The sequence below is a fragment of the Eucyclogobius newberryi genome, unplaced genomic scaffold (assembly GCF_026437365.1).
Source record: "Eucyclogobius newberryi isolate DKJ021-1_F unplaced genomic scaffold, fEucNew1.0.hap1 SCAF_13, whole genome shotgun sequence".
NCBI classification, from domain to species: Eukaryota; Metazoa; Chordata; class Actinopteri; order Gobiiformes; family Gobiidae; genus Eucyclogobius; species Eucyclogobius newberryi.
In genome coordinates this window covers 4,730,581-4,756,672 of record NW_027315757.1, presented here as the reverse complement: position 1 = coordinate 4,756,672, position 26,092 = coordinate 4,730,581, and the positions used below count along the sequence as shown (strand labels likewise).

Sequence of the window (26,092 nt, the reverse complement as noted above, 5' to 3'; positions counted from 1 at the left end):
ATGGGCCTGTGTGGAGTCCAAGAGCCTGTGTGTCAGTGTCACCTCCAGGGGTCACTCAGGGGTCACGCTGCAGCTCACTCCACACGCTGGGCAGACCAAGACTGCTCTGGAGCTTCGGCTACGATGGTGTCAGGCCAAAGAAGCACTGGATCAGGTTCAGTGCTCTGTGTTTTCCTTGGCTCTGAGACGTTCCTCAGATAAAAGGGGCCGTTGCACTGATGCATTTGTGAGGCTGAAAAGACTGTCCTGGACTTGAAAAGTGGCTAGGGTTCATCTCCCTCCAGTTGTCAACCAGTTCTGTATTCATCATTAATTTGCAGAACTTATTTATTGTTCCTCGAGTGCCTCGTGAGTTTGACACGTCTAATGTAGGTTGAATTGCGAAAATTCCTATCACCGCCACAGATTAACGTTCCATCTGAGTGGTTTGCAATCAGGTCTATGATATTAATATAGAAGTTGATATCACTCCATGGTGGAGCATATACATTCAATAGAGTAAAACCCTTTACATTAATAGTTACTTTAACCAGTACATATCTGCCTTCTCTTTCTTTACATTCAAAATGTAAAAAAAAAGCATATACAAAAGAAAGTGTTCATGCTGAAGACATTCAGCGAACCGAAAACCTCAGTTTTCTCCTCCTGAGATCCTCACAGATGTGGCGGAACTTTTCTCATTGTTGACGAACCTCGTATGGGATATCCGGGGCAAAGAAGACGCGCTTGCCTTTGTACTGGAGGTCTCCTTAACATTTGCAGCCTTCACACAATTGTTTAGAAACCTCATTGCCAGGCCTTGTGGTTTATCAGTTGTTGGTCTTGTTTTTCCAAGGCGATGTGCTCTTTCTATTGTGATGGGGGTACCACAACTCCAGAGCCTGAAATGAGCTCTGGGACCCACTTCTCAAGGAAACTTTTAGTGTCATCACCTTCTTCTCCCTCTAGCACTCCCACAAGTCTGAGATTGTTCCTACGTGATCTGGACTCCAAATCCAGCATCTTATTTTTCATATTCTTCATCACCATATCACCCACAGTGCCACCATCTCGGTCCGCAGTGCCAACATCTCTGTCCTCAGTGTCTGTAGCTCCTCCATTCCTCCATATTGTCTGAAATATGTTGTTCAACTTCATCGATGTTTCCTCCCCACGCCTTCAGCCTCATTATGTCGCATTCAAATTGGTTGAATCGGACCGTGCGGCACGTCGCTCTCATTTCCACTCTCAGTGATGCCATGTCACACTGCATTTCGTGTTTCATTTCACAACATCATGAGGGCCATGCATGGTTATCTCCTCTCCTCCTTCCAGCAAGGCGAAGACTTGAGGCTCCACATTTGGTCCGGCGGAACCCTGTGCTGCTGTGGGGGAAGGGCTTAAGTTCGGTTAGCCATGTTAGCTTGTGAGGCAGGCTGTTTTCCAATGGAGCCGTTACTCCCCATTTACTAATCTCTTCAAACTGTGATTTTAAAACAAAATTTTGCAGCAGCGGAGCGGGAGCGTCTGTTTAGCTCCTCACCATAACCGCAGACTTCCCCAATTTCCATCCTCAATCTGCTGTTTATGAGGGGAATAAAACAATCTCAAGATGTGTATGGCAAGGCAAAACTCAACAATTATCAATAAAAAAAGGAGGTTGGGATTTGCTTTGCTTGAAAAATTACGTTATATCAGCCCAAATCAAAGCATTGCTGTACTGGTGTGACCCAGAATATGAAGCTCGAATCGGCCAGGGGGTTCTGTACAGGACAAACGCTTTGATATGTTGAAAAATCATTTGACTTGGGGAAACAGGACTTATATATTTACATATAACCAAGAAATCAAACAGAGCAACGGCCAGTAAACTTGCTGAAATTATTTTTTTAAATAAATATGACATATCTTATTATATAAAAGTCTTAACAATTTGGACAGCCACTCTACTACTTATATTAAAAATACTGTAAATGGGAGAGGGTCATTTGGGCGAGATGGAGAATCCTTGGGTAAAATCTGTGCTTGCAACTTGGAAAGAAATATGTTAAAATCTTAAACTGGTTCATGATAAAAGTTTTGCACCTAACAGCACAGCTTTGAGATTTAAAGTCTGGATAACAAAAGATGTAACTGTTTTTTTTTTTTTTTTACTAGATTGTAAAATGAAATCATAGGAAAAGCTTTGATATATTGAAAGAATCTTTTGGCTTGGTGAAACAAGACTTTTCTTAGATATTTACAATTAAGGAGTTTTTATAACCAAGAAATTAAACAAAGCAACACTGTAGCCCTTTGACCGAAATGTTTACCCTTTGTTTTGACGGATGAAGAGTGGGAAAGTATATTTACATCTCAGTGGAAGACCACAAAATCGCATATTTGGAGAGAGTTCTGCTGGAAAAATGTGTCACGGTTTTTCATAACAATGTGCCAAAATGCCAATTATTCACAAGGACATTCCAATTGCTGGAGAAACTGTGGCAGCCAGGAGGCAAACCACTATCACCTGTTTTGGGACTGTCCTGTAGCTCCAAATTACTGGACAAAGATCAATAAAGCCTTACAGACAATCACCATTTCACTGGTTTTCAGGAATATATACTTGGGTCTCAGGCCTCCTGCCACGGTCACAATAAACAGTTACCTTAGAATAATAAACAAGAACTAGAACTCCTGAGGAAAAGGGATAATATATGTATTTTCTTGTGGAAAACCACAAAATCACAGGTTTGGAAAGAATTTGGGTGGAAAAGTGTGAGCATACTTTTGACAGCAGGGAAAAAGGCTATCACATACAAGGATGACACAAGTTGCAGCTACAATCAAGGACTGGACAGACATTATAATGGACATACGGAAAAAATCACATTTGGACTCAATTTGGAGCTGGACAATTTAACACTTTGGACTAGGTGGGACCACTTTTTGATATTGATTTTAATGTTTTGTGATTTTGTGTCTGTAAATGTTCTCTTAGACTTAAGTTAGTTTTATTTTATGTTTGTTTCAAAATTAAATAGTGCTGCCTGGTGGTCATGTGGTTAACCTTATCTGATGCTTTGTACCAGCTTGTAGCTCAAGATCATTTCCATCTGTAGTCCCTGGAAAGGCTGATGTTATTAAGTCCCACTGAAGGGAGGCGCCTATTGTAAATCTTTTAGTGGGAGGGGAATCTAAACCTAATCAGACAAAGGAAGAACATGCAAACTCCACACAGAAAGCCCCAATTGGGAATCGATCCCATAATCACCTTATTCTGCTTTGTCCATTTTTGCCTTTTTTTGCCATGGATACGCACTTCCATTGAAATTGCACTTCTGATCAAGCGGGAACTCCATTCACTTAACAAGGGAAAAGTCCCATGTTTATGTGCACCAACAAGTCAACAATGCACCGCTTCCCTGCCTTTTCAGCAGCCCTATATTAACTAATACAACCGGAAGGAGGATTACGTCGGATGGCAGCGCCCCGGCGGGCTTTCAGAATTTGATGAATACTGAAGGCATTACATGTCCTGAGGACTTTGCTCTGCTTCAGACACAGAGAGGAAATTTCTCGCACAGACTCAAGATGCCACAGGCACGGCACGCTTTCACACAACATGTACTACAGAAAACCTCAGCTAGAATCATCTTGTTGAATTGACATCATATTTATTCCATGAATATAATATATCATATTTCTGAATGGCCCTGACACATTACTAATCTGCTCCACAACCACAGGGGTTGTCATGTAATATCCTCAGAGGACACACTGGTCACCCTGTTCTCCTTGGTCTCCATGACAACGATCTGTTACCGTGCGCTAATTAAATGAGCACACTGCTTGTCCAAATGACATCATAAGATTTCAGGTTCAGCATCAGTGAGCGCTGCCTGAAGACACGCCCACTGCCAGATTCATAAACACAACAACAAAATACAGGAGAATGCTAGATAAAATGTAAGGACAGTTAGCCCTCACTCCTGTCTAAATTATGTTTCACTCACATATGTTTGAGTATACCTGCTGTGGCATCATGTGACTGACTAGTGCAAAGGAAATATCCATAGGCAGTGTTTAGCCAATATTCTATTCTAGTATTTATGTTTAACAAAACATCCTTCAGTGGTAAGGTTTCCACAGTATCTCCCACATCACATGTGGGTATTGTCATTGATGACTTAATGACCATCACAGTGTGTATTGAAACCCTTATAGAATATGTGCCTTACACCTGTGCTGGTTCCAGCTAAAATTGTGACCCATGATTTGTAGATATTCTGTGGAAGCCTAAATGAGTCATATGACCAGTAGCCAAGGACAAGGGTGGAATTAATGCAAAACAAGAGCACGGCCTCTGTCTGACATTGTCTGTAATGTGTTGTGTGCAGAGGACACACTCTCTACTGCCTGCAGTCCCGGCACACACTGGTGCAGCTTATACAGTGGGAGGTTGGTGGTTTGATCCCAACTGCTGCGCTATTTGACCGCGCTGTTTCAGACCGCGCCGGGTTAAGGTTAGGGTTAAAGGTGCCATAACATGCTTTTTTTCACGTTTCGTAGTCTATCCTAAGTGTATAATTGATAATAATAAGGGTTGTGCAACACCCTTAACATAATAGTTAAGAAATATCACCCAGACCTTGGACCCCCTCACCAACCCGGAAATGCAAACGGCTTGGTTTGATATTCGCCCCCACCCTTGCGAAGAGCGATCTGGCTCCCCCGCCCAACCTGTGACGTAGTGTTTTCCCCACAGCTGTCATTACTTTGAGCCTAAATAAATATGGTGTTTATTCTACAGCGTGCGCAGAACAGATATATCTATAGATCTATATATATATATACATATATACAAATTTTATGTCCATCGCGCTCTTATTTCCTGGTTTTTCGGTATCGGATAGAACTTCTCTCCGTTTATTTTCCCGGTTGCTGCATCAATTGCCACATAAACCTTCACCATCGTGATAATAGTAGAGAGTGCGATATCATTAATGAAGTTTTGGGCCTCTTTGAGCCGTGTTTCGTCGTAAATCGAAGCAGAAAAACTCCGGGGCTTGTATGAGGAGACGAGCCTGCAGCAGCGCGGAGCCGGGGGGAAGGGGGCGGGAGGCAGCAGGCGGGAGGCGGGTGGAGAGGGGGAGGGTGAGGGGGGATGATGACGCGTGCCTGTGATTATGACGCGGTCTTGTGTCTACCCCCCGTCAGTTTGGAGATTCGCGGAAAGGAGATAGTCTGTAATATAGCTAAAAACTGCTGGAATCAATCAAAAAAACACTCTGGGTACATATATGAAGCACAAATAGCAATGTAAGAAGGTTAAAAGCTCTGAAAAGTCGATTTTGCATGTTATGGGACCTTTAAGGTTAGGGTCAGGGTTAGGGTTAGGGTTAGCCATGAGGCTGTGTGCTAACACGTGCTAACACGAGTGGCATGCTACACACCACGAGCGGCACGCTACGCACCACGGCACCGCTTCTCCTCCGCTGCACAGGCGTTTCCACGTCCGAAGACCGGCTCCACCACGAGCGGCTCGTGGTGAGCGAGCAGCACCGCTTCTCCTCAGCTGCACCGGCGTTTCCATGTCCGAACACCGGCTCCACTACGAGCGGCACGCACCACCACGAGCCGCACACACCACGAGCGAGCGACACCGCTTCTCCTCCGCTGCACCGGCGTTTCCACGTCCGAACACCGGCTCCACCATGAGCGGCTCGTGGTGAGCGAGCGGCACCGCTTCTCCTCCGCTGCACCGGCGTTTCCACGTCCGAACACCGGCTCCACCACGAGCCGCACGCACCACCACGAGCCGTACGCACCACGAAAGAGCGGCACCGCTTCTCCTCCGCTGCACCGGCGTTTCCACGTCCGAACACCGGCTCCACCACGAGCGGCACGCACCACCACGAGCCACACTCACCACGAGCGAGCGGCACCGCTTCTCCTCCGCTGCACCGGCGTTTCCACGCCCGAACACCGGCTCCGCGCTCCCGCACCTGCCGCCCCGGAGGTCTGTACCTGGCCGAAGGTGTGGCCCCAGCCCGACACAGGAGCAGACACGGAGAGCGGGGCACCGACCCCACCGCCGCCGCCGCCACCGCATGGAACCGAGCACGCCGCAGCTGCAACCTCTTCATCCACACGGAAAAAGGGCGCTTCACCCGGAGAAAAGCAGCCCCATACAAGCAAGGTACAGCCCCGTTTCTCTGCTTTCCCCGCTCCACAGACGAGGGCGATCTGGACACAAAACTGGACACAAATGCGTCTCGATTGGGCTAGAGCAACGCCGGCGTCTGGTATGTGGACTGCCGCTTCTGTCCCAACGTCTTTGTTTTGTTAAGTCGTTTCCAATGTTTTGTTTTGTTCCCGCGTCTCTGTGTTGTCTTCTTTCTACATATCCGTGTTCCTTTCATTTTATCGGTCATTGCTGCACCTGTCTACCACACATCTCCTCCCTCACTCCTGGACTATCTACTGCGCTAGCCGCCAGCTAACAGCTGGCTCAACACCTGCTGAGGCCCGTCATGGCATCGCGGGGCCTCCCTGCCATGCAGACAAGGTCTGGGGTAACTAACGATTCACTCCACCAGCTTCAACACCCGGTCCACTGCTGCTTTTTCACAACCCTCTGCCCACCAGCTTCTAGCTAACCAGCTTCCAGCCACCACCAACATACTAACTGGATTACCAGCCCACTCACCTACACTGCTGCTGACCTTCACCTCCTCAACCATAACCACCGTCTCCCAGCTGCTGCCGCCTCTGCAGCTAGCTCAGCTGGGATCCTTTGCCGGCCCCGCTACATCCACCGGGGCTCTGGTCTCTCCCACAACCAACACTCCAACGACGGCTCACCTATCCCCTCACTCTGGACTAGTTTTCGCCCCCCCGTCACCCCCACCTGCCGCACTGCCAACCTCAGCAACCTCCGCCCCCCCACCCCTGTGCCCCCATCCATCTCCGCGCCCCCATCCATCTCCCTTGCACTGCTGAACTGCCGCTCCCTCTCCAACAAATCACCTGTTATATCTGAACTGCTACTGGACAATAACATTGATCTGCTTCTCCTTTGTGAAACATGGCAACAGCCCCTGGACTTCTATGCTCTCAACCAAGCCACTCGATCCAACTAAACTTACACTGCCAAACCCCGCCTCTCCGGGCGTGGGGGAGGTCTTGCCGTTATTCATAAAAAATCTACATTCATCACTGAACTTAACCTCAACCTTCCATCCATCTCATCATTTGAATACCTCACCTTCTTCCTCCCCAACTCTATCACCGCTATCCTGATCTATCGTCCCCCAAAGCCCCACCCCTCTTTCCTCACTGAATTGTCTGAACTCCTCACCATCGCATCCTCTCTCTCTGCCCGCCTCCTACTCACTGGTGACTTCAACATCCACATTGACTGCCCCAACGCCCCACTGACGTCCGACTTCCTCTCTCTCCTGGACTGCTTCCATCTCTCCCAATACATTGACTTCCCCACCCATACCAAAGGCCACACTCTGGACTTAGTCTGTTCCTCTCTCCTACCCATATCTAACCCCCACCCCTTCCCACTCTCTGATCATCTCTGCATCCTTTTCTCCGCCCCCCTACCCTCGCCCCACAACCCCAAAAACCCCAAAAATATCAAGTCATTCAACCCCCTCACACTCTCCCAGCTCATATCCTCTGCTTTCCCCCCTGACTCCGCCCCCTCTTCCCCCGACGACTATGCTGCCATGCTCAACACCACCCTCTCCGACTCCCTTGACTCCCTAGCCCCCTGGAAAACCTGCTCTGTCTCATACATCAACCCAGCCCCCTGGTACACCCCTGGACTTCGCACCATGAAGCAGACTGGCCGCCGACTCGAACGACTCCTCAAAAGAACCCGCCTCACCGTCCACGCCGAAGCCTTCAAATTACACATCTCCTCCTACCGTGACGCTCTCCAAGCCGCCAAATCTGCCCACCTCTCCATCCTCATCAACAGCTCCCACCGGAGCCCCCGCACCCTGTTCTCCACCGTCAACAAGCTACTCCAGCCACCGGACATCACTCCACCCTCCTCTCCCGACCTTTGCAACGCTTTCCTCCTTGCCTTCAATGACAAAATTTCCAAAATCAACAGCTCCCTGACTGCAGTCTCCATCAACTCTATCACCCCCCCTGCCCCCCCCTATCCCTGACCACCCACCCTTCCCTCCCCTCACCACCTTCTCCTCTGTTAACTCCCCTCATATCCTAGACATCATCACCGCTTCCAAAACCACCACCTGCTCTCTCGACCCCCTACCAACGACCCTAACCAAGGTTTGCCTCCCTGTTCTCATCCCCCATCTCACCACCCTCTTCAACCAGTCTCTATCCCTCGGCCATGTTCCTTCCATTTACAAACTGGCCTCCATCACCCCCATCCTCAAAAAATCCACCCTAGACCCCGCCAACCTCTCCAACTACCGCCCCATCTCCAACCTGCCGTTCCTCTCCAAAACACAGACGCATCGTCGCCGCCCAACTCCACACCCACCTCCAGTCAAACAACCTCTACGAACCCCTCCAATCTGGCTTCCGCCCACTTCACAGCACTGAAACAGCCCTGGTCAAAGTACTCAACGATCTCCTCACCTCTGCAGACTCCGGGGCCCTCAACATCCTGTTACTACTAGACCTCAGCGCAGCCTTTGACACTATAAACAATTCCATCCTCCTACAAAGGCTGCGCCAACTGGGTGTTGAGGGCTCTGCACTTGACTGGCTCACATTTTACCTCACCAACAGACAACAGTTCATCTCCCTCTCCGGTCACTCATCCACCCTCTCCCCAGTAACGCAGGGGTCCCCCAGGGCTCAGTCCTCGGCCCCCTCCTCTTCATCTGCTACCTCTTCCCCCTTCGTCACATCCTCCGCCAACTCAACCTGGACTTCCACTGCTACGCTGACGACACCCAGAAATATGTCACCACCAAATCCACCCAAAACCCTCCCCTCACCCACATCGAAACCTGCATCTCTACAATAAAAACATGGCTCACTCACAACTTCCTCAAACTGAACAGTGACAAAACAGAGCTCCTCCTCATTGGCACCAAATCCACTTTCAATAAAACTGGTCCCTTTTCACTCACCATCGATACCTCGACCATCACCCCCTCCACCCTGATACGCAATCTCGGTGTCATCATGGACCCCACCCTCTCCTTCACTCCCCATGTCAGCCACATCGTCAAGACCTCATATTTCCACCTCCGCCGCATCGCCAAAATCAGACACTACCTCACCGTCCCCGCTGCTGAATCCCTCATCCATGCCTTCATCTCCTCCCGCCTCGACTACTGCAACTCCCTCCTCACTGGCATCTCCTCCCATTCCCTCCATAGACTCCAAATGGTCCAAAACTCCGCTGCCCGCCTCCTCACCCACACCCGGTCCCGTGAACACATCACTCCCATTCTCCGCTCTCTCCATTGGCTCCCTATCAAGCAGCGCATCAACTTCAAAATACTCCTCCTCACTTTCAAAGCTCTCCACCACCTAGCTCCCCCCTACCTGTCTGACTTCCTCATCCCCCACCGCCCCTCCCGAGCCCTCCGCTCCTCCTCCACTCTCACCCTGACTGCACCAACATCCCGACTCAAAACCTTTGGTGACAGAGTGTTCTCCCGAGCAGCACCCCAACTCTGGAACTCCCTCCCCCAACCTGTCCGCCACTCTCCCTCACTCACAACATTTAAATCCCGTCTAAAAACATACCTCCTCACCCAAGCCTATGACCTCCCCTACCCCTAGCCTCCTCTACCCCACTGTCTACATTTCTACGTTACATCCCCATCATTTTCTTTCTACCTCTCCTGTCTTGTTTATTTTATCTGTTCATTATTTGTGTATTGTACGTGCTGTCCCCCCCTGTCTGTAAATACCCCCCCCCCCCTTTTTTTGTATATGTCCAGCGTCTTTGGGTCCCTGAAAAGCGCTATACAAAATAAAGATGTATTATTATTATTATTATTATGTGGCAGTGCCGCGGTTCCTGAAACTGCTGGGCCATTTGACCGCGCCGCGGCTCTGCAGCCACGGCCTTTTCTAATAGTGGCTGATTACTAAAATAAGATAAGTTAAGAGAACGTCTATTTGTTTCACATAGGTTGAAATGCCACCATTTCAAACAGCAGAAGAATTGAGTCAATAAAAACAAGATAAACAACATTTAAAATAGATCTAATACACAGGTAGAGCAAAAAATAAGTACAGTAAGGGCTAACCATGGTTGAGTATAGTGCAGCATATGGACGGATTAAATAACAGAGAAATGGCAGGTAAAGTGACTTAAGTGTATTATAATATTATATTATACACAATAATGTACAGGAAAGTACACCATATGGGCAAAATAAGTGACATTTAAAGTGACTTCAGTATGGATTGCACCAGAAATTGACACTATGTTACAATTATGCACATGATTACTGTTGTGGTGTAGTAAAAGGGAAATATCTGATTTAGTGATTTGGAAGAGTTATTTTGCACTATAACAATAAAACAGGGCACCAGTGAATTCACTCAAAAAGCTAAATATACATTCCAAAATCAGGGCTCGTTTGGTTTGAAGGAAGTTTAGGGAACCAGAATAAATCAGCAGTGTTAAAACTGCATGAAAATACACAAGTCAAACTAATAAGTGCACATCAAACTTAAACAGAAGTTACGGTTTGTTTAAACAGGGGTTTCCCACTATATAATGAAAGTAGAAAAATAAGCTGTGATGACAAGATATGCAAAAAGGGAAGATTGAGTTGGGATTTAACTTGATTAATGACCAGTTTTCTGTTCGGAGGAGGAACGAGTCTCTTCAAATCTGCCACTTCTGCATATAAGGCCATGAGCTGAGGTCGGCTTACTGGGCATAGATAAGCTGCTCCTTTCTCCAAAATGGCAAATCCGCAGAACCGAGCTGCTCTGGAAAACACTGTTTATCAATCTCAGTCAAATACCAGCAGGAACCGATTTAACACACTGAAGCAGGTGAGGTCTGCTGATCATGAAAGGACTGGTGATGATTCTGGCAGTTGTTCCCCATTTCTTCACCGGAAGATGGTGTTCTAATGCGCAACTTAGTTGAATTATCTCATCTGTCTACTCTCTGCATTTATCTTTTCACAAAAATCTTGTCAAGGAATCAACAAAAACGTTGAAGGTCGAAAAAAGTGTAAAAGTGTAAAAAGTAAGTAATAGCTAGCAAAAGTTGGATCCTTGCTGAGACTACTCTAAAAATTAACTCTTGCTCATTAGCTTTAGCTCTAGATAGATAAAACAGGACTAGAATCATATAGTGCTCCCTCTAAACTTGATGAGTCACTCTGGAGGCACAATGGGATAGCTAGTTCTTATCCCAAAACCATGAAACCAGCTACATAAAATCATAGCAAAATCATAAAACCACACAACTCACGCGGTGTTAAAAGCCAGAGAATAAAAGTGAGTCTCAAGAGGAGACTTAAAACACACTCCACTGTGGGGCCGTTTGGACGTGAGGAGGCAGAGAGTTCCAGAGTTTGGGGCTCAGCAGCCGGATAAAGCCTTGCCCCCCTGGTTTTAAGTCTTGGCAGCAACTGGACCTCGGACCTCAGAGTGCACACAGGAGTGTAAATTTGGATGAGGTCCGAGATGTGGGTCCAATCTTTTCAAAGGTTTAAAAAAAACAATAAAATCTTAAAATCAACGCTAAAGCAAACCCAGTGCAAGGATGCTAAAATCCAGTTTGATTTGTTCTTTTATGATAAAAGCCAGATTTGACAACCGCATTGACATATTTGTAAGGTTTAAAATCCCAGTAATGTTTGTGAAGGAATTTTTTTTATTTATTTTTTTATTGTTTTTCTAGTTTTGAAATAGAGACATACAAAACAAAGAACAAGACCAGCGAGCAGGAGTTACAAGAAGAGAGAATATTATGAATAATAATAATAATTAAAGCCGCGGAGCGGCGATGATGGCTCTGGCCACCCGCACGACCGCCTTTCCGTGCGACCGCCCCACTTGTCCAGAGGACGTACACCAATTTGAGGCCAGTGGGCAGTGTTGGGAAAGTTCACTTTCTACATGAACTAGTTCAGTTCATAGTTCACACATTTTAAAATGAACTAGTTCAGTTCATAGTTCATCATTCAAAATTTTGAACTAAGTTCACAGCTCCAAAAATGAACTAGTTCAGTTCTTTTTTTCAATATTATGCAATAATTGTTCTGTTGCCAATTATTTCCACAGCCCAAATACAACCACAGGCAGAAATTATTATGTGTCAGATTTCATCTTCATATCCAATTTTGAATCCTTACCCAGGATTTACATTCACATTTACAAAACATGAGGGAAAACTTGCTGGGCAAAGTTTGCACAGAAATGTTAAATTGTTCCCATCCTCACCGACCTTATCATAAAACTCACGTAACTGGTCGTAGAAGGGCGACTCCTGCTGCTCTGTTGACTTCACGTTGCGGTCGCGTCTATGTTGCTTTTTGTTTTGATGTGCATGCGCAGTGTGGTGCGACACGCAAAATCTCTGTCTCCGCGATCTATCGCCTCTACAACTTCGGAGCTCTCACACTTACAAAATAAGGTCCTAATAAGGTCCTTCTGCACTGACCTGAGCAGGGAAAAACGGAGAAAGAGAGCCTTGGTGACCTGGCTGTACCCCCTCCTCCCTGTACCTCCGTCACCTAGCAATAGAGACCCGCCGCTAATGCTAACGCTAATTCTAATGCTAATGCTAAGCCCGCGGCATGAGAGGAAATGTCCCATCAAAATAAAAGAGGAAGAGGAAGTGAAGGCATTAATTGCTGGTCAATTGTAAAAGTACACAATATCTGTAATGCACTTTTTTTTCATGGCGTCTCGAGGAGAATATAATCCATGAGTTTCAAACAAATCAGACAATGTTGAGTTTTTCACACAATGGGTAGGGGGCGCTATAGAGTAAATTTGTTACATGGGTATTTATTTCCAATCAGACCATAAAAACGCATTAGTGAGTGAAATATGAGCTCCGCAGATCAATTCCAATAGGCGTGACTTGTCCTTGAAAAACAGGAAATTAAGCTTTTTTTGAGGGCGTGTCACGCAGAGACCGTAAAGAATATCAACATTCTTTTGAATATTTATTAAATTTCAACGTCTTTAGATCCAAAAGGTGTTGTTTTGAGCTTGATCGGACAAAAAACCTAGGACTAGTACTATGTGGCGGTGCCACTTTGATTCGACATGGGTGACTTCCTATTTATCATAAAGCGATGCTGGTGTGTTTTACTCGTCAAAGGTCGCTTTATCACTGTCCCAAGTGTCATGTGCCTAGGCCAAAGATTAAGAGCGTTTCATGCTTTTTCTTTTTTGAACTAGTCGGCACTGTTGCGACAGGCTTCTCGCAAAACCTCCATTTTATTCGAGTTTGGGCCGAGCCGATCGCGTCTATGTCCCCATGTGTGACATTCATCAATGTTCAGGGGGTCAAAAATGCCCGAGTTGTGGCAAAATGACCATGCAAGAACAATAATAATAAGAAACCATGGCAAGAACAAAGACTCGTTCCATTCCATGGAATGTCTCGAGCCAATTAAAGCCGCGCCCCCCTTTCGACCGTGGGGTATGAGCCACCGCAAAGAGCACACCTCTAATCCCCCACAAATAGTACCAACTTTATACTACTTTGTTCAATATTTTCACGACTGCACGGTTCGAGATAAAGTTATGACATCATTGGCTTTAATGTTCAGTGTGATGTGGAAAATAAGTGTGCCAAATTTCAACTGTTTATGACAAAGTAAATATTTTTAATCCCATTCAACCCAAAATGCAAGTAAGTCTAAGACAACGTTTGTCAGGTTGCCACGATAACATTTGAAGATAGAGGTATGCTGTCATTGCCTTTTTTATTCAGAATGGCAAGAAGGGTGTCTGTGCCAGATTTTATTTGTCTATATCAAAGTAATTTTTTTGACGTAAAGGAATAATAGAGGATTTTCCGCCGATTTGAGAACTCAAGCAACTGTTTGTCCCTTTTTTTAAAGGGAGTGTCTGCAGAGCCGCGGCGCGCGGCCAAAACTGCCATGTTATTTTTGTGCCGCGGCTGCTGAAACTGCGCCGCTATTTGACTGCGCTGCGGCTCTCCAGCCACGGCCTTTTTTCAAATGTGCATGCGCACACTCACCCCCCACCTTCCTGTTCTTTCCAATACACCGCCTACCATCAAACCTTGTGCATGAGCATGCAACAGTTCCGCTGCTACAGGTGCGTTTGTTTATTGGCACGACGGACCGCATCACATCTTTGGTCTACGTAGATTTCCGTTTCTTTTGAGCTCGAACACAGTCATGAAGCCTGCGTAAATTCAGCCTGGAAGACCTAACTCAACCCATCTACATCAAGGCCACCTGCTCCCCAGCTCAACCAATGCACCCAGTCCGGCCTGTCCGTCTGTGAGAGTTCAGATCTCTCCTTCACCACGGAACTCCTCCAGGTTTCTACTTTTTCCCATGGACGTTTTTGTAGATTTTCCTGGCCGAGAAGGAGAGTCCTAAGGACAGGGGATTCCCAGGACATCGCCCCCCGCATCAGCTCCTCATCTTCAATCAACGCACCAAGTTACTCCTCCCACAGCCGGTCCGATATTAAGCCGCACTCAGTTGGCTCGGCCGCCTCAGACCGTACTGCTACCCACCACCTCCCCATCCTCCTCCTCTGCATCCCTCTAATCCTAATCATCTACCCTCTCACCATATCTACCACCACCAGTCTCCAGTTCCTGGGGGGAGACATCTACTACAAATAGATCATGGAGTGCCCATGATCGCAATGTCTTCGCCTGAGCGCCAAATAACCCATGTAATAAAGCTTGCTAAACAGTCCTTTCTTTGTCGTCTGAGTCTCTCCAGGGTGAATTTCTCTGTCGTAATTTTTGTACTGTACATTGAAGGAACTCGCTAAACACACACCAAGATTTGATATGGTCTTGTTTGGTTAAGATTACATTAATCTCATATTTTAAAGATTGCTCTTTCAGCTTGTTGTTTTCTAAGTTTCCAAACTAGTCATTTAGAAAATACATTCCACTCTCATCATTTCTTGGGTCAGATTATATTTTTAATTATCTGTAGCATTAGTAGCAAGAGTATTCTTATTCTTGGCATGTTCAACTTCCAGGATCATTAAGCAGGCTGGCATTAGGGTTACATCTTATCTTATCTTATTCCATGCTGTTGTGAGCAGATTTTACCTTTGTACATAGCTGTAGAAGGCACTGTATCAAATAAATAAGACATTTTTCATTACACTTACTTTATATTATTATATAGTATTCAAATCAAATCAATTTATTTTTGTAAGGCCCAAAATCACAACAACAGTTGCCTCTGAGGGCCACAGGGAGAAATGAATCAACAATGTCTGTGGTGGCGATGAAGTCAGACAATGTCTGTGGTGGCGAGGGAGTCAGACAATGTCTGTGGTGGCGAGGGACGATGTCACAGGGTCCTCTGTCCTTAGACTCTCCTTCTCGGCCAGGAAAAACTACAAAAAAAACCTCTTTGGGAAAAAAGCGTAGAAACCTGGAGGAGTTCCAGTGAAGGAGAGATCCGACTCTCACAGACGGACAGACGGACACGAGGGAGACTGGAGCTGGACCCACTCTTCAGGCAGATGAGGGACCGACTGAGGCGAACTGGACCCACTCTTCAGGCAGACGAGGGACCGTCGGAGGCGAGCTGGACCCACTCCTCAGGCAGATGAGGGACCGTCCACACAGGGCAGGGACCACTTCACCAGGAGAGGGGCATCTGGGTCCACAGGTCCTCAGGAGTGAGAGAAAGAAAAAGAAGGCGGTGAACAGTTTGCAAGTGGAATCAAAAATTAAATATTGTTTGATAGCATAAGTAGTCAGAAGAAGAAGAGGATAGTGCTCAAGCTGTCATACTTCCCCCAGCATAGTTACTCCTAGGGCAGCGTAGCTAAAGCTGTGGGTTTATGTTTCTGTTCCTAACTAGTCTGACCATAAGCGATTTCGAAGAGGAACGTTTTAAGCCTGGACTTAAATGAGGAGACTGTGTCAGCGTATTTAACATGGGTCGGGAGCTGATTCCATAACACAGGAGCTTGGTAGCTAAACGCTCTACCTCCTACAGTACTTTTAGAGACTCTTGGCACCACCAGAAGGCCAGCATTCTGAGAGCGAAGAGCTCTGTTTGGATGATATGGTTCTATAGCATCTTTGAGGTAGGATGGGGCCATGTCATTTATGGCTTTGTAGGTCAAGAGTAGAATTTTAAATTTGATTCTAAACTGGACGGGGAGCCAGTGAAGAGACTTCAGCACTGGCGTAATGTGCTCTCTTCTTTTTGTTCCTGTTAGTAATCTTGCTGCTGCATTTTGAACCAGTTGAAAGCTTTTTATGGAGCTTTTAGGACACGCTGCAAGCAGGGAGTTACAGTAGTCTAATCTAGTCGTTACAAATGCATGGATAAGTTTTTCAGCATCACTTTTAGGCAGGATTCTTCTGATTTTGGCTATGTTGCGCAAATGGAAATAGGCTGTTTTACAAGCTTGATTTATATGAGCTTTTAATGAGAGCTCCTGGTCAAATAAGACTCCAAGGTTTCTCACAGTAGAACTGGAGGCTACACTAACATTGTCCAGTGTGACTATCTGCTCAGATAGATTGTCTCGTAGATGCTTAGGGCCAAGCACAATGACCTCGGTTTTTTCAGGGTTAAGAAGCAGGTAGTTAAGTGTCATACAGGTTTTTATCTCCTTCACACAAGCACTAAGTCTGTACTTGATCGCTCTGATCAGGTTTCATTTATAAATACAGCTGAGTGTCGTCTGCATAGCAGTGGAAGTTAATGCCATGCTTTCTGATAATGTTGCCTAACGGCAGCATATAAAGAGTAAACAGAATTGGACCGAGTACCGAACCCTGTGGCACACCGTAAATTACTTTAGAGCATGGTGAGGAGCTCTGGTTTACATTAACAAATTGGAACCTATCAGATAAATAGGATTTAAACCAGCTGAGGGCTGTTCCTCCAACACCTACATCACATTCTAACCTCTGCAGTAGAATGTTGTGGTCAATGGTGTCAAACGCTGCGCTGAGGTCCAACAGAACCAGGATTGAGACCAGTCCATCGTCAGCGGCTAATAACAAATCATTTGTGACTTTCACTAGTGCTGTTTCAGTGCTGTGGTGGGCTCTGAACGCTGACTGGAAAACTTCGAATAAGTTATTGTCCTGCAGGTGGCGACAAAGCTGTTTTACTACAACTTTTTCAAGGATTAGAAGGGAAGATTTGAAATAGGTCTGTAGTTTACCAATAGGTCGGGATCTAGATTAGGCTTTTTCAGAAGAGGTTTAATGACTGCATGTTTGAAGGACTGTGGAACATAGCCACTTTCGAGTGAAGTATTTATTATACTAAGAATAGGGTCTATAATTAGGGGGAGAATGTCTTTGAGGAGTCTGCTTGGAATGGGGTCTAGGACACAAGTTGAGCTTTTAGAGGACATAATGGCTGAAGTTATCTCTGCTTGATCAACAGCTGTGAACATTTCTAAGTTTACAGGTGGATTTATATGGGACGTTAGATTTACAGCTTGGGCTAGTTCAGGGCTAATAGCGGGGGTAATTTCTTCTAATTTATCTCTGATTGTTTTTATTTTATTGTTAAAAAATAGGAGGAAATCATCAGAGCTAAGTGTAGCTGGGATTGAGGTGCTGAAAAGAAATTTAGTGTTACTTTTGTTGACTTCTATTAGATTTGAGTAGTATCTGGTTTGGGCCTTACGCAGAGCCTGCTTATAGGACAGCAGGCAACTTTTCCATGCTTTTAGGGATTCTTCGGTGTGAGAGCGACGAAATAATCCCTCTAACTTTCTAACTCTTTGTTTATGTGAACGCAGTTCTTGGTTGTACCATGGGGAGGCGCGCTTTGGCCTAATGACCTTCTGTTTTAACGGCGCTACAACGTCAAGAGCCGACTTCAGAGAATTCATGGTCAAGTCGGCAAATTGATCACTTATACTGGGACTAAAACTATTCTCAGCAGGATCACATGACATGTCACTGAATATTGGCTCTATTATTTCTTTGAATTTTGAGATAGATTTTTCAGATATTGTCCTTTTCATTATAACTTTATTTTGTGGGACTGGATGATCTTTAAGAATAAACTGAAAGGTAATTAGGAAATGATCTGACAATATAGGGTTTTGAGGGAGGACAATGAGGTCACTAATCTCTGTTCCATACGTTAGGACAAGATCCAGAGTGTTCTTATGAGTGTGAGTCGGTTTATTTACATTCTGAGTGAAACCAATGCTGTCTAACAAGGCGCTGAAGGCATTACTGAGAGCGTCATCACTCATGTTCACGTGGATATTAAAATCTCCAGCTATAACTATTTTATCCCAGGCTAACACTAAGTTTGATATAAAGTCAGAAAACTCTGTTAAAAACTCTGAGTAGGGACCAGGAGGTCGGTAGATAACTATGAACAAAACTCCTTTTTGGTTTTTCATATTTGGACATGTGATTGACAGCATAAGGCTTTCAAATGAGTGAAATGCATTGTTAGTTTTAGGGCTCATAAGTAGGCTTGAGTGTGAGATCACTACCACACCACCACCTCGGCCTGTGCTCCTGGCGGTCTGAAAGTTAACATGGGTGGGTGGGGTGGACTCATTTAGTCTGACATAGTCGTCTTGTTGAAGCCACGTTTCAGTTAGAACTAGAAGATCTATGTTATAGTCACTAATTAATTCATTAACTAAGAGTGATTTGGAGGAAATTGCTCTAATGTTTAGCAGTCCACATTTTACGTGTTTATTCATTTGTATATTTGTGTCATTTGTGATTGTTATTTTCCTTAAGTTATTTGGTCTGACGCCTGAAATATTTTTTCTGAGATGTGACTTTTTGGCATTATTTGTACGAGGGACACGAGGGACACACACAGTCTCTATCTGTCTTGAATCTGAACACTTCACATGTAACAGAACGGGCGAGAGTTCAGCGACAGAGGAGCGTCTTAAACTGCTGCTCTGCGCCCGGGGCTCATCCCTAGATGGTCACTTAACACGACTAAGACTATCGGTCAAATTCCGAACTAATAGGGATGTACCCTCCGAAGTCGGATGGATGCCATCCCTGCGTATGAGCCCGGGCTTTCCCCAAAACGCACTCCAGTTATCAATAAAGACTACGTTGTTTTGAGGGCACCATCTGGATAACCAGTTGTTGAATGCTGAAAGACAGCTGTACAATTCAGCATTGATCCGATTGGGCAGGGGACCTGAAAATATTACAGTGTCTGACATCGACTTCGCTAGGTCACACACCGCGGCTACTTGAACTTTGAGCACCTCTGATTGTCTCCGCCGGGCGTCGTTACCGCCTGCGTGAATCACGACTCGCCGGAAACGGGTCCTACTCTGCTTTAAGATCCTAAGGTTTCCTTCGATGTCACCCATTCTGGCCCCCGGGTAACACCTAACGCTAGCAGCTGGCAGCTTCACGTCTCTAACAATAGAACTCCCGATTACAAGAGTTTCTCTAGTGTGTTCAGCGGGCGTGTGATCGCTGAGGGGAGAAAACCTATTATAGACGTGAAGCTCACGGCGCTCTAAGGTTCGGCGTTTAGCGCCTTGTCCCCTCCGAACTGTCACAAGCCTTCAGCTGAGCAGCAAAAAGGACATTATGCTAGAAATATTAGCATAGCTGGCACTATATTTGCTCTGCTATTGAGTCGTTATTGTGATTTGTATGAGTTGTAAATTGAAGAATTTATACTTACAAGAATAATAAAGACTGTGTAACAATCTAGTGTCATCCATTTATTTTAGATAATCTTTCCCACAAGAAAACAACAGTGCGTCTTTCAGACTGTCTCAGTCTAGGTCAGGAGAAGTAGCCAGAGCTTAAGTGCCCTGATTGGCTGTGAGAGGCACGTGCCCTCTAGGTCCTGCCCATGGTCCTGCCTTAATGAGTAAACTGACAGTTTGCAATTCCAAATTGAATTGTGGGACCATTTCACCCAGTTGAAATGCAATTGCTGTCAACAGGTGGTGCTGTTTCACAACATGCATTTCAAAGAATAACAGCGTCATTCCGAATGGGTTTCTGCCACTCCTTTGACATTGCAAATTAGAAATGTGCAGTTTAAAATGTCAAAGCGCATTGTTTAAAGATAATGCAAATTGTTATTGCATAATGAAGGGTGGTTTTCCAGAGACATCTCTCAAAGCATCTTGCTTCTTGTTTTTTGGGAGTTTTGCGAGTGAAATTGCAATTTTTAGAGTAAAATCGGTAGACATACAGACCGGCGCAACTGGGCTACTCCTCACACATCCTGGAAGTCCCAGCTAGTATTTCAAGTTACCTGTGACTTCTTGTGGGAATACACATTAGTCCTACTTTAGTTGCTAGAGAGCCCTTCTGAGCGAGTTCTGTTACCCGGCAGTCCTAAGCGGAATGAAATTTTATGTTTCAGTTCTCAAGATTATTCAATCAGAAAGCAGAATGATTTTCACATGAGTCTGTCCTTTGGGTGGCCAGTTCATATCTACCTGTGTTGCAACAATGAAAATTCCCCATGTGTGGACAATAAAGGAATATCTTATCTTATCTTATACGTCTCAATTCACTTGGTTTTACCCTGCCTAAGCCCCCCAATCATTAATCAGTGCTAGTGCTACTTGTGGAAACACTTTTACGTGTTCTCTATTTTTGACTTAAAGCACTGGCAACTGAGGTTCAGTTGTGATTCTAGTTGATGGGGTAAAGCACAAAGAGAAAGCTCACCAAAAAAATAAAAATAAAACACCGAACAAGGTAATCAAATTGGGAACCTTCTGGCCATGAGACTAGCAGTTATTTTGTTCTTGTCAAGATTATCCACTTTGTTGCTAGACAGGAATTTGTTTTTGAGCTTTATTCAAAGTCTGAACTGAGGAGAAGACATCAGCTAGGCAGTGGCCCCCAAATTCTAGTGTTCACAGACATATTTATACATTTACCCATCCACGTCACATTGCCTTTAATGTATATTTGCCCCTGTTCAAGCAAACAGTTCTAAATGCAGAATCCATGTGACACATGACTGTCAGCAATTTGAAATTTTCAATTTTTAACCATGAACACATTTCTGTAACTTCAGCAGTTCTAAAACAAGTTTGGCAACTGGGACTTACTCTTGGTCAACAGTATACATTCAGTGAAACCATTTATGGTAACAGAACATTATTTACTTAACATATTTTGTAAGCTTTATGAGAACAATTGAAAATGTTAGCACAAATGTTAGCACACATTGATTAAACAATTGTTGCAGGTTGTTGGTGGGAGCCCCGATGGAGAGGGCAGAGCTTGGAATCTTGGCCAATCGCACTGGGGGCTTGTACGTGTGCCCCATCAGCTCTGACCCGTCGGACTGCAGCCGCGTTAAAGTCATCAATTCAGGTGAACAGAAAAGTTCATCTTTTGTGATATAAATTCTACCATGACTTGCTTTTATTTGAATTATGCAATTATGTATTGCACCTTAACTAGGCCTTCACAATTTTGACAAAATTGCGAGCTGGGTTTCCAATAGGCTTGCCAAGCAATATGGTCTAGCCCGTGGCCCAGTTTCCCATAATAAATATATATTATTAAAAAAATGTTTTTTAAAGTTCTGCCAATGTTCACCGCAGGCCAGAGGGCTCTGGTTCATTTGAAACACTGCTCTGTCAAAGCACACCCATGTGATGCTGCAGACACAGTAAATTGAATAGTTGTATTGATGTTGCGGTGTAAATGTAACTCGGTAAGGACCGTGTGCTTTGAGTGTTGAGAAGTCTGCTCGTTAATGAGGAACCGTGGCACCGGAGGACAGCTGTTTTCCAGTCCTTGACGCAAGTGCACGGAAGGTAAGACAGCTGTGTGTGATGCGTGGGTTGTTCCACGGGTCAAGTTATGAAAGGTGGGCCTTGGTCTCGTCCCGGGAGAAGTGTACCTTTGCTTTGGCGTGTCTAAATTCACTCCTTCATACGCTAATTTCTCTGTGAATATGCCTCGAATTGTAAAAAAAACACACCACTTTACAGCTTGAGATACAGAGAACATGACTTTGGAGGCGAAGAAAAGACTGAAATTGTTATTGCTATTTTTAATAGATTTAAAGCGAGTTGAAAACATAGATGCTGTGCATCTCATACTGTGCATGTGGCCTAGTGACCAAGCTGCTTTAGTTCTTTGTGCACTAAATGGCAAAGTTAGCTCTGTTTGTGGTAACCTACTGTAGGTAACAATAGTTCTAATATAATTTGAACCAAATGTAAATTGTAACAAGATTTATTTTTATGATAGTCCTGGTTTAGTCCTTCTTTGGTGCTTTTTAGACATGGTTGGACATGGTTAGGTTTCATTTAATTTATTTATACAGGGAAAACTCAATGAGAAAACTTTTCTTTTTCATGGGTACCTTGTTAAAAAAAAAACACACACATTACATAAAAACATACACGATGAGATAAAAAATTTAAATTATTTAATTTACAAAGAATTTCCCGAGACCCCAAGCAGATCTGATGTGCAACAAACTTGATAAATAATCAGTCAAAATGCTCTTCTTGCATCTAATGATTTCAATCCTACTTTAGAATATAATTGACAGTGGCGAGTTCTATATCCTTCACCTGTAATGAAGCTTAATGCTGAGTGATGAACAAGACACGTGAAATGTTGTGTGATATGGAGTCTCTCAAAGCGGAAATGGTAGGTAAAGACCGAGATGGAGGCGTTGCGAGCCAGGGTGACAACACTGGAGTCGCCGAACAATAATATGAAAAATAAGATCCTAGATTTGGAGTCCAGATCACGTTGTCCTAACCTGAGGCTTGTGGGCGTACAAGGAGAAGAAAGACAGGATACAGAAAGCTTTTTAGAGAAGATTATTCCTGAGCTCCCGGATGGCTCAGGAGTTGAAGTCCAATCGAAACAGCACATCGCCTGGGCAACCCAAGACCAGGCAGCTGATAAACCATGAGGCCTGATAAATGAGGTTTCTTAACGATCGTGAGAAGGAACGCGTCTTGAGAGCTGCAAGGGTTAAAGGAAATCTCCAGTACAAAGGAAAGCATGTCTTCTTTGCTCCAGATATTCCTTAAGAGGTTCGTCAACAACGGCAAAAGTTCAACCACATCTGTGAGGAGCTCAGGAGAGAGATGTCTGAGACATGGGTACTCTTTCCAGTGACTCTTCTGGTGACTTTTGAAGGTAAAAAACACATGCTCAGAACACCAGGAGAAGCAGAGGTGCTCCTCAAAAAAAGGGAAAAACAAAGAGAACTAAACAACATGAGAGATGGAGCCACCAGCATGAGGTATGTGAGTTCGGGTTGTGGTCACATGGTGATACATTTCTGTTAATTTGAAGAGATTGGTGACATGATCAGACTTTATGCTCCATGTTGGCTGTCTGCTTTTGTACATAAACTCTGTGACTAAATACATCTACTCATCGATTTGCCAAATGTGGGAGATTGAATTTGTGGAAAATTGGGAAATACTTGCAGAATGCAGCGGGGGGTGGTGAGTTAATGTGGTCAAATATCCAGTTCTTTCTGAGGATTGGTGTCAGGAGTGACTGGGGAAGACTGCATTAGGATTGGACTTCCCTCCCCTTACGATCTTTTTCTTGATCAGGGTTTGGGTTCGATGCCAGTTTACAGCATGAACCCTTTTTTTTTCTTTTACCCTTTTTTTTCTTTTACCCTTTCAGCTGTTTTTGTTCCTATGGTTCCGAGAGAGTATTTCTAATATTAGAAATATTGGAAAGTTATCAACGGTAAGATCAAAACAATCAACCCAATGGCATCAGAAGTGTTACAAGGTAAGGTACATTTATTTGTACCCAAGGGTAGAGTTGGTTCCAGGTAAAAAGAGTGGGCTGCTCACACACACATAGACAACATTAATGACATTGACAGAAAACGGACAGTGACACAACAGAGACGACTAGTGCTCCAGACATAGAGACATGGATAACAAGTATACAAACAGTTATTAGTGTCAGAATACAGCGGATAAAATACAGAGTAAAAGCCATCATAGATACAAAACACTAGTTCAGAATAAATAATAGATAAATAGATTAAGAAGGCTGTGCAGTCTGGCTATTTAGTATTTTAATAGCTGAGGGAACAAAACTGCCCCTGTATCTCTTTGTTTTGTGTTACGGGCCCCAAGGTGGGACTGCTGTAGCAGGAATTGTGTAACCTGAAAACATTATAAAAAACAAAAGCAAGGATGAACCGAAGTGCTGCTTTTCATGTCCAGATCACGTTTTTAATTGTTCTTAAACAATAATAATGCAATGTACAATTATTGTGCATTTGTACACCAATACATTGTCACATATGTCACATGTATATACTTTCTCTACTAAAGTAACACGTTTTCTATTAATTCACATTTTAAATAAAACACAAATACCACTGTTTTAGTATAATATCAACGGGCTTATAGCATGGACACTAAACACAAAAAATGTACTCTCTCAAACTGTCAAAGGTTAATCATTATACATTACTACAAATATAAAGCATCTGAACTGTCAAGTGTGTCTCATAAACTCCTGTACAAATTCCTAAACTCTTTGTTTAAGTTACAAAAAATAAAATACTTTGCATATACATGCTTATAAAGCTGAATCAAAACCATAAAACCGGAGTTCCTAAAATCTCGCGATGTTTCGGCCATGAAATGTCGCAAGATTTCGGGCGCGTGTAACTTTACTGTTAATCTGAAAGCTAACTTGTAAATACAAGCCGAAAAGTACCAGGCAACATCAAAACAGTACAAACTACTGATGAAACCTTAAGTAATGACCTTATAGTGCTATGTGTTGGTGGTTTGCACCGTGTACTGACCTGAAAACATTATAAAAAACAAAAGCAAGGATGAACCGAAGTGCTGCTTTTCGTGTCCAGATCACGTTTGACGTAAACAGGAACTTCCGCCGTCAAAACCCAATCTGGTGCAACACCTTTCTGCACAAAGGTTCCGCCCTACTCCCTCAACTTACAAAAATCAGGAAAGCACTTAATTATGACACATACTATGTACATACCAAAATAACATATATATATATATATATATATATATATATATATATATATATATATATATATATATATATAATTACTGTACAATACCAAATGACCAAATACTATAACTAAAAACAATGTGGTGACATATTTGGGTGCACCACATTTGCATAGAGGCATTATGTACCTGCGGCCTGATGGAAGAAGCTGAAATCCACCATTTAGTGGATGGGACCCGTCTTCTAAGATGGACCCAACTAGCCTCTGTAGCTGTCTAGTAAGCTGGGTTCAGCTGTGGCTCTCCAATCAGCCTACTAGCCCAACTCACAATTTGGTTGAGAGGGTTCTTATTTTTTAGGGGTAGGTTGCTGAACCAGGACACCAGGCTGAAAGAGATGACCGATTCAATAAAGAAGTGGTAGAACATGGTGAGCATCTTTCTGTCTATGTGGAAGGAGGACAGTTTCCTCAGGCAGTGCAAACGCTTGTTCCCCTTTTTATACAAAGCTTTAAAGTTTGCCTCAAAGTTTAGTTTCTTATCGATGATAGTCCCAAGATATTTATAATGATCTACACACTCCACTGTCTGACCCTTTATGCAGGTGAGTTCCTTAGTCCTCGGGAGTTTCCTAAAATCTATATACATGTCTTTGGTTTTGGAAATGTTCATCTGTAAAAAGGACTTGTCACACCAATCTGCAAAATCCTGGACAACTGGACCATGACCCGTTTTGTTCCCTTGTAGCAGGCTAACAATGACAGAGTCATCTGCATACTTTAGTATAAATCTGTCTTCCCTGCTGCTGCGGCACATGTTGGTGTAAAGAATGAACAGGAGAGGGGACAGATCACAGCCCTGAGGGAAGCCAGTGGAGGAACAGATCTGGTCAGACAGTACTCCATTGACTAGCATTCTTTGTGTCCTATTAGTTAAAAAATCTAAAACTCAGCCAACAAGATTTTGACTCAAATTAAATTGCTCTAGGAGTCTTTCTGTGAAAATG

At 44.3% G+C, this 26,092-nt stretch overlaps 1 protein-coding gene across 1 annotated transcript in view; it reads left to right on the top strand.

Moving 5' to 3' along the window:
* LOC140357838 (integrin alpha-3-like) overlaps positions 1-26,092 on the top strand; it is a 175,486-nt gene that overhangs the window by 1,895 nt on the left and 147,499 nt on the right. The window contains exon 2 of the mRNA XM_072442357.1: positions 21,333-21,460. Coding sequence (XP_072298458.1) covers positions 21,333-21,460 — 128 coding nt within the window. The remainder of the gene's footprint in view (positions 1-21,332; positions 21,461-26,092) is intronic.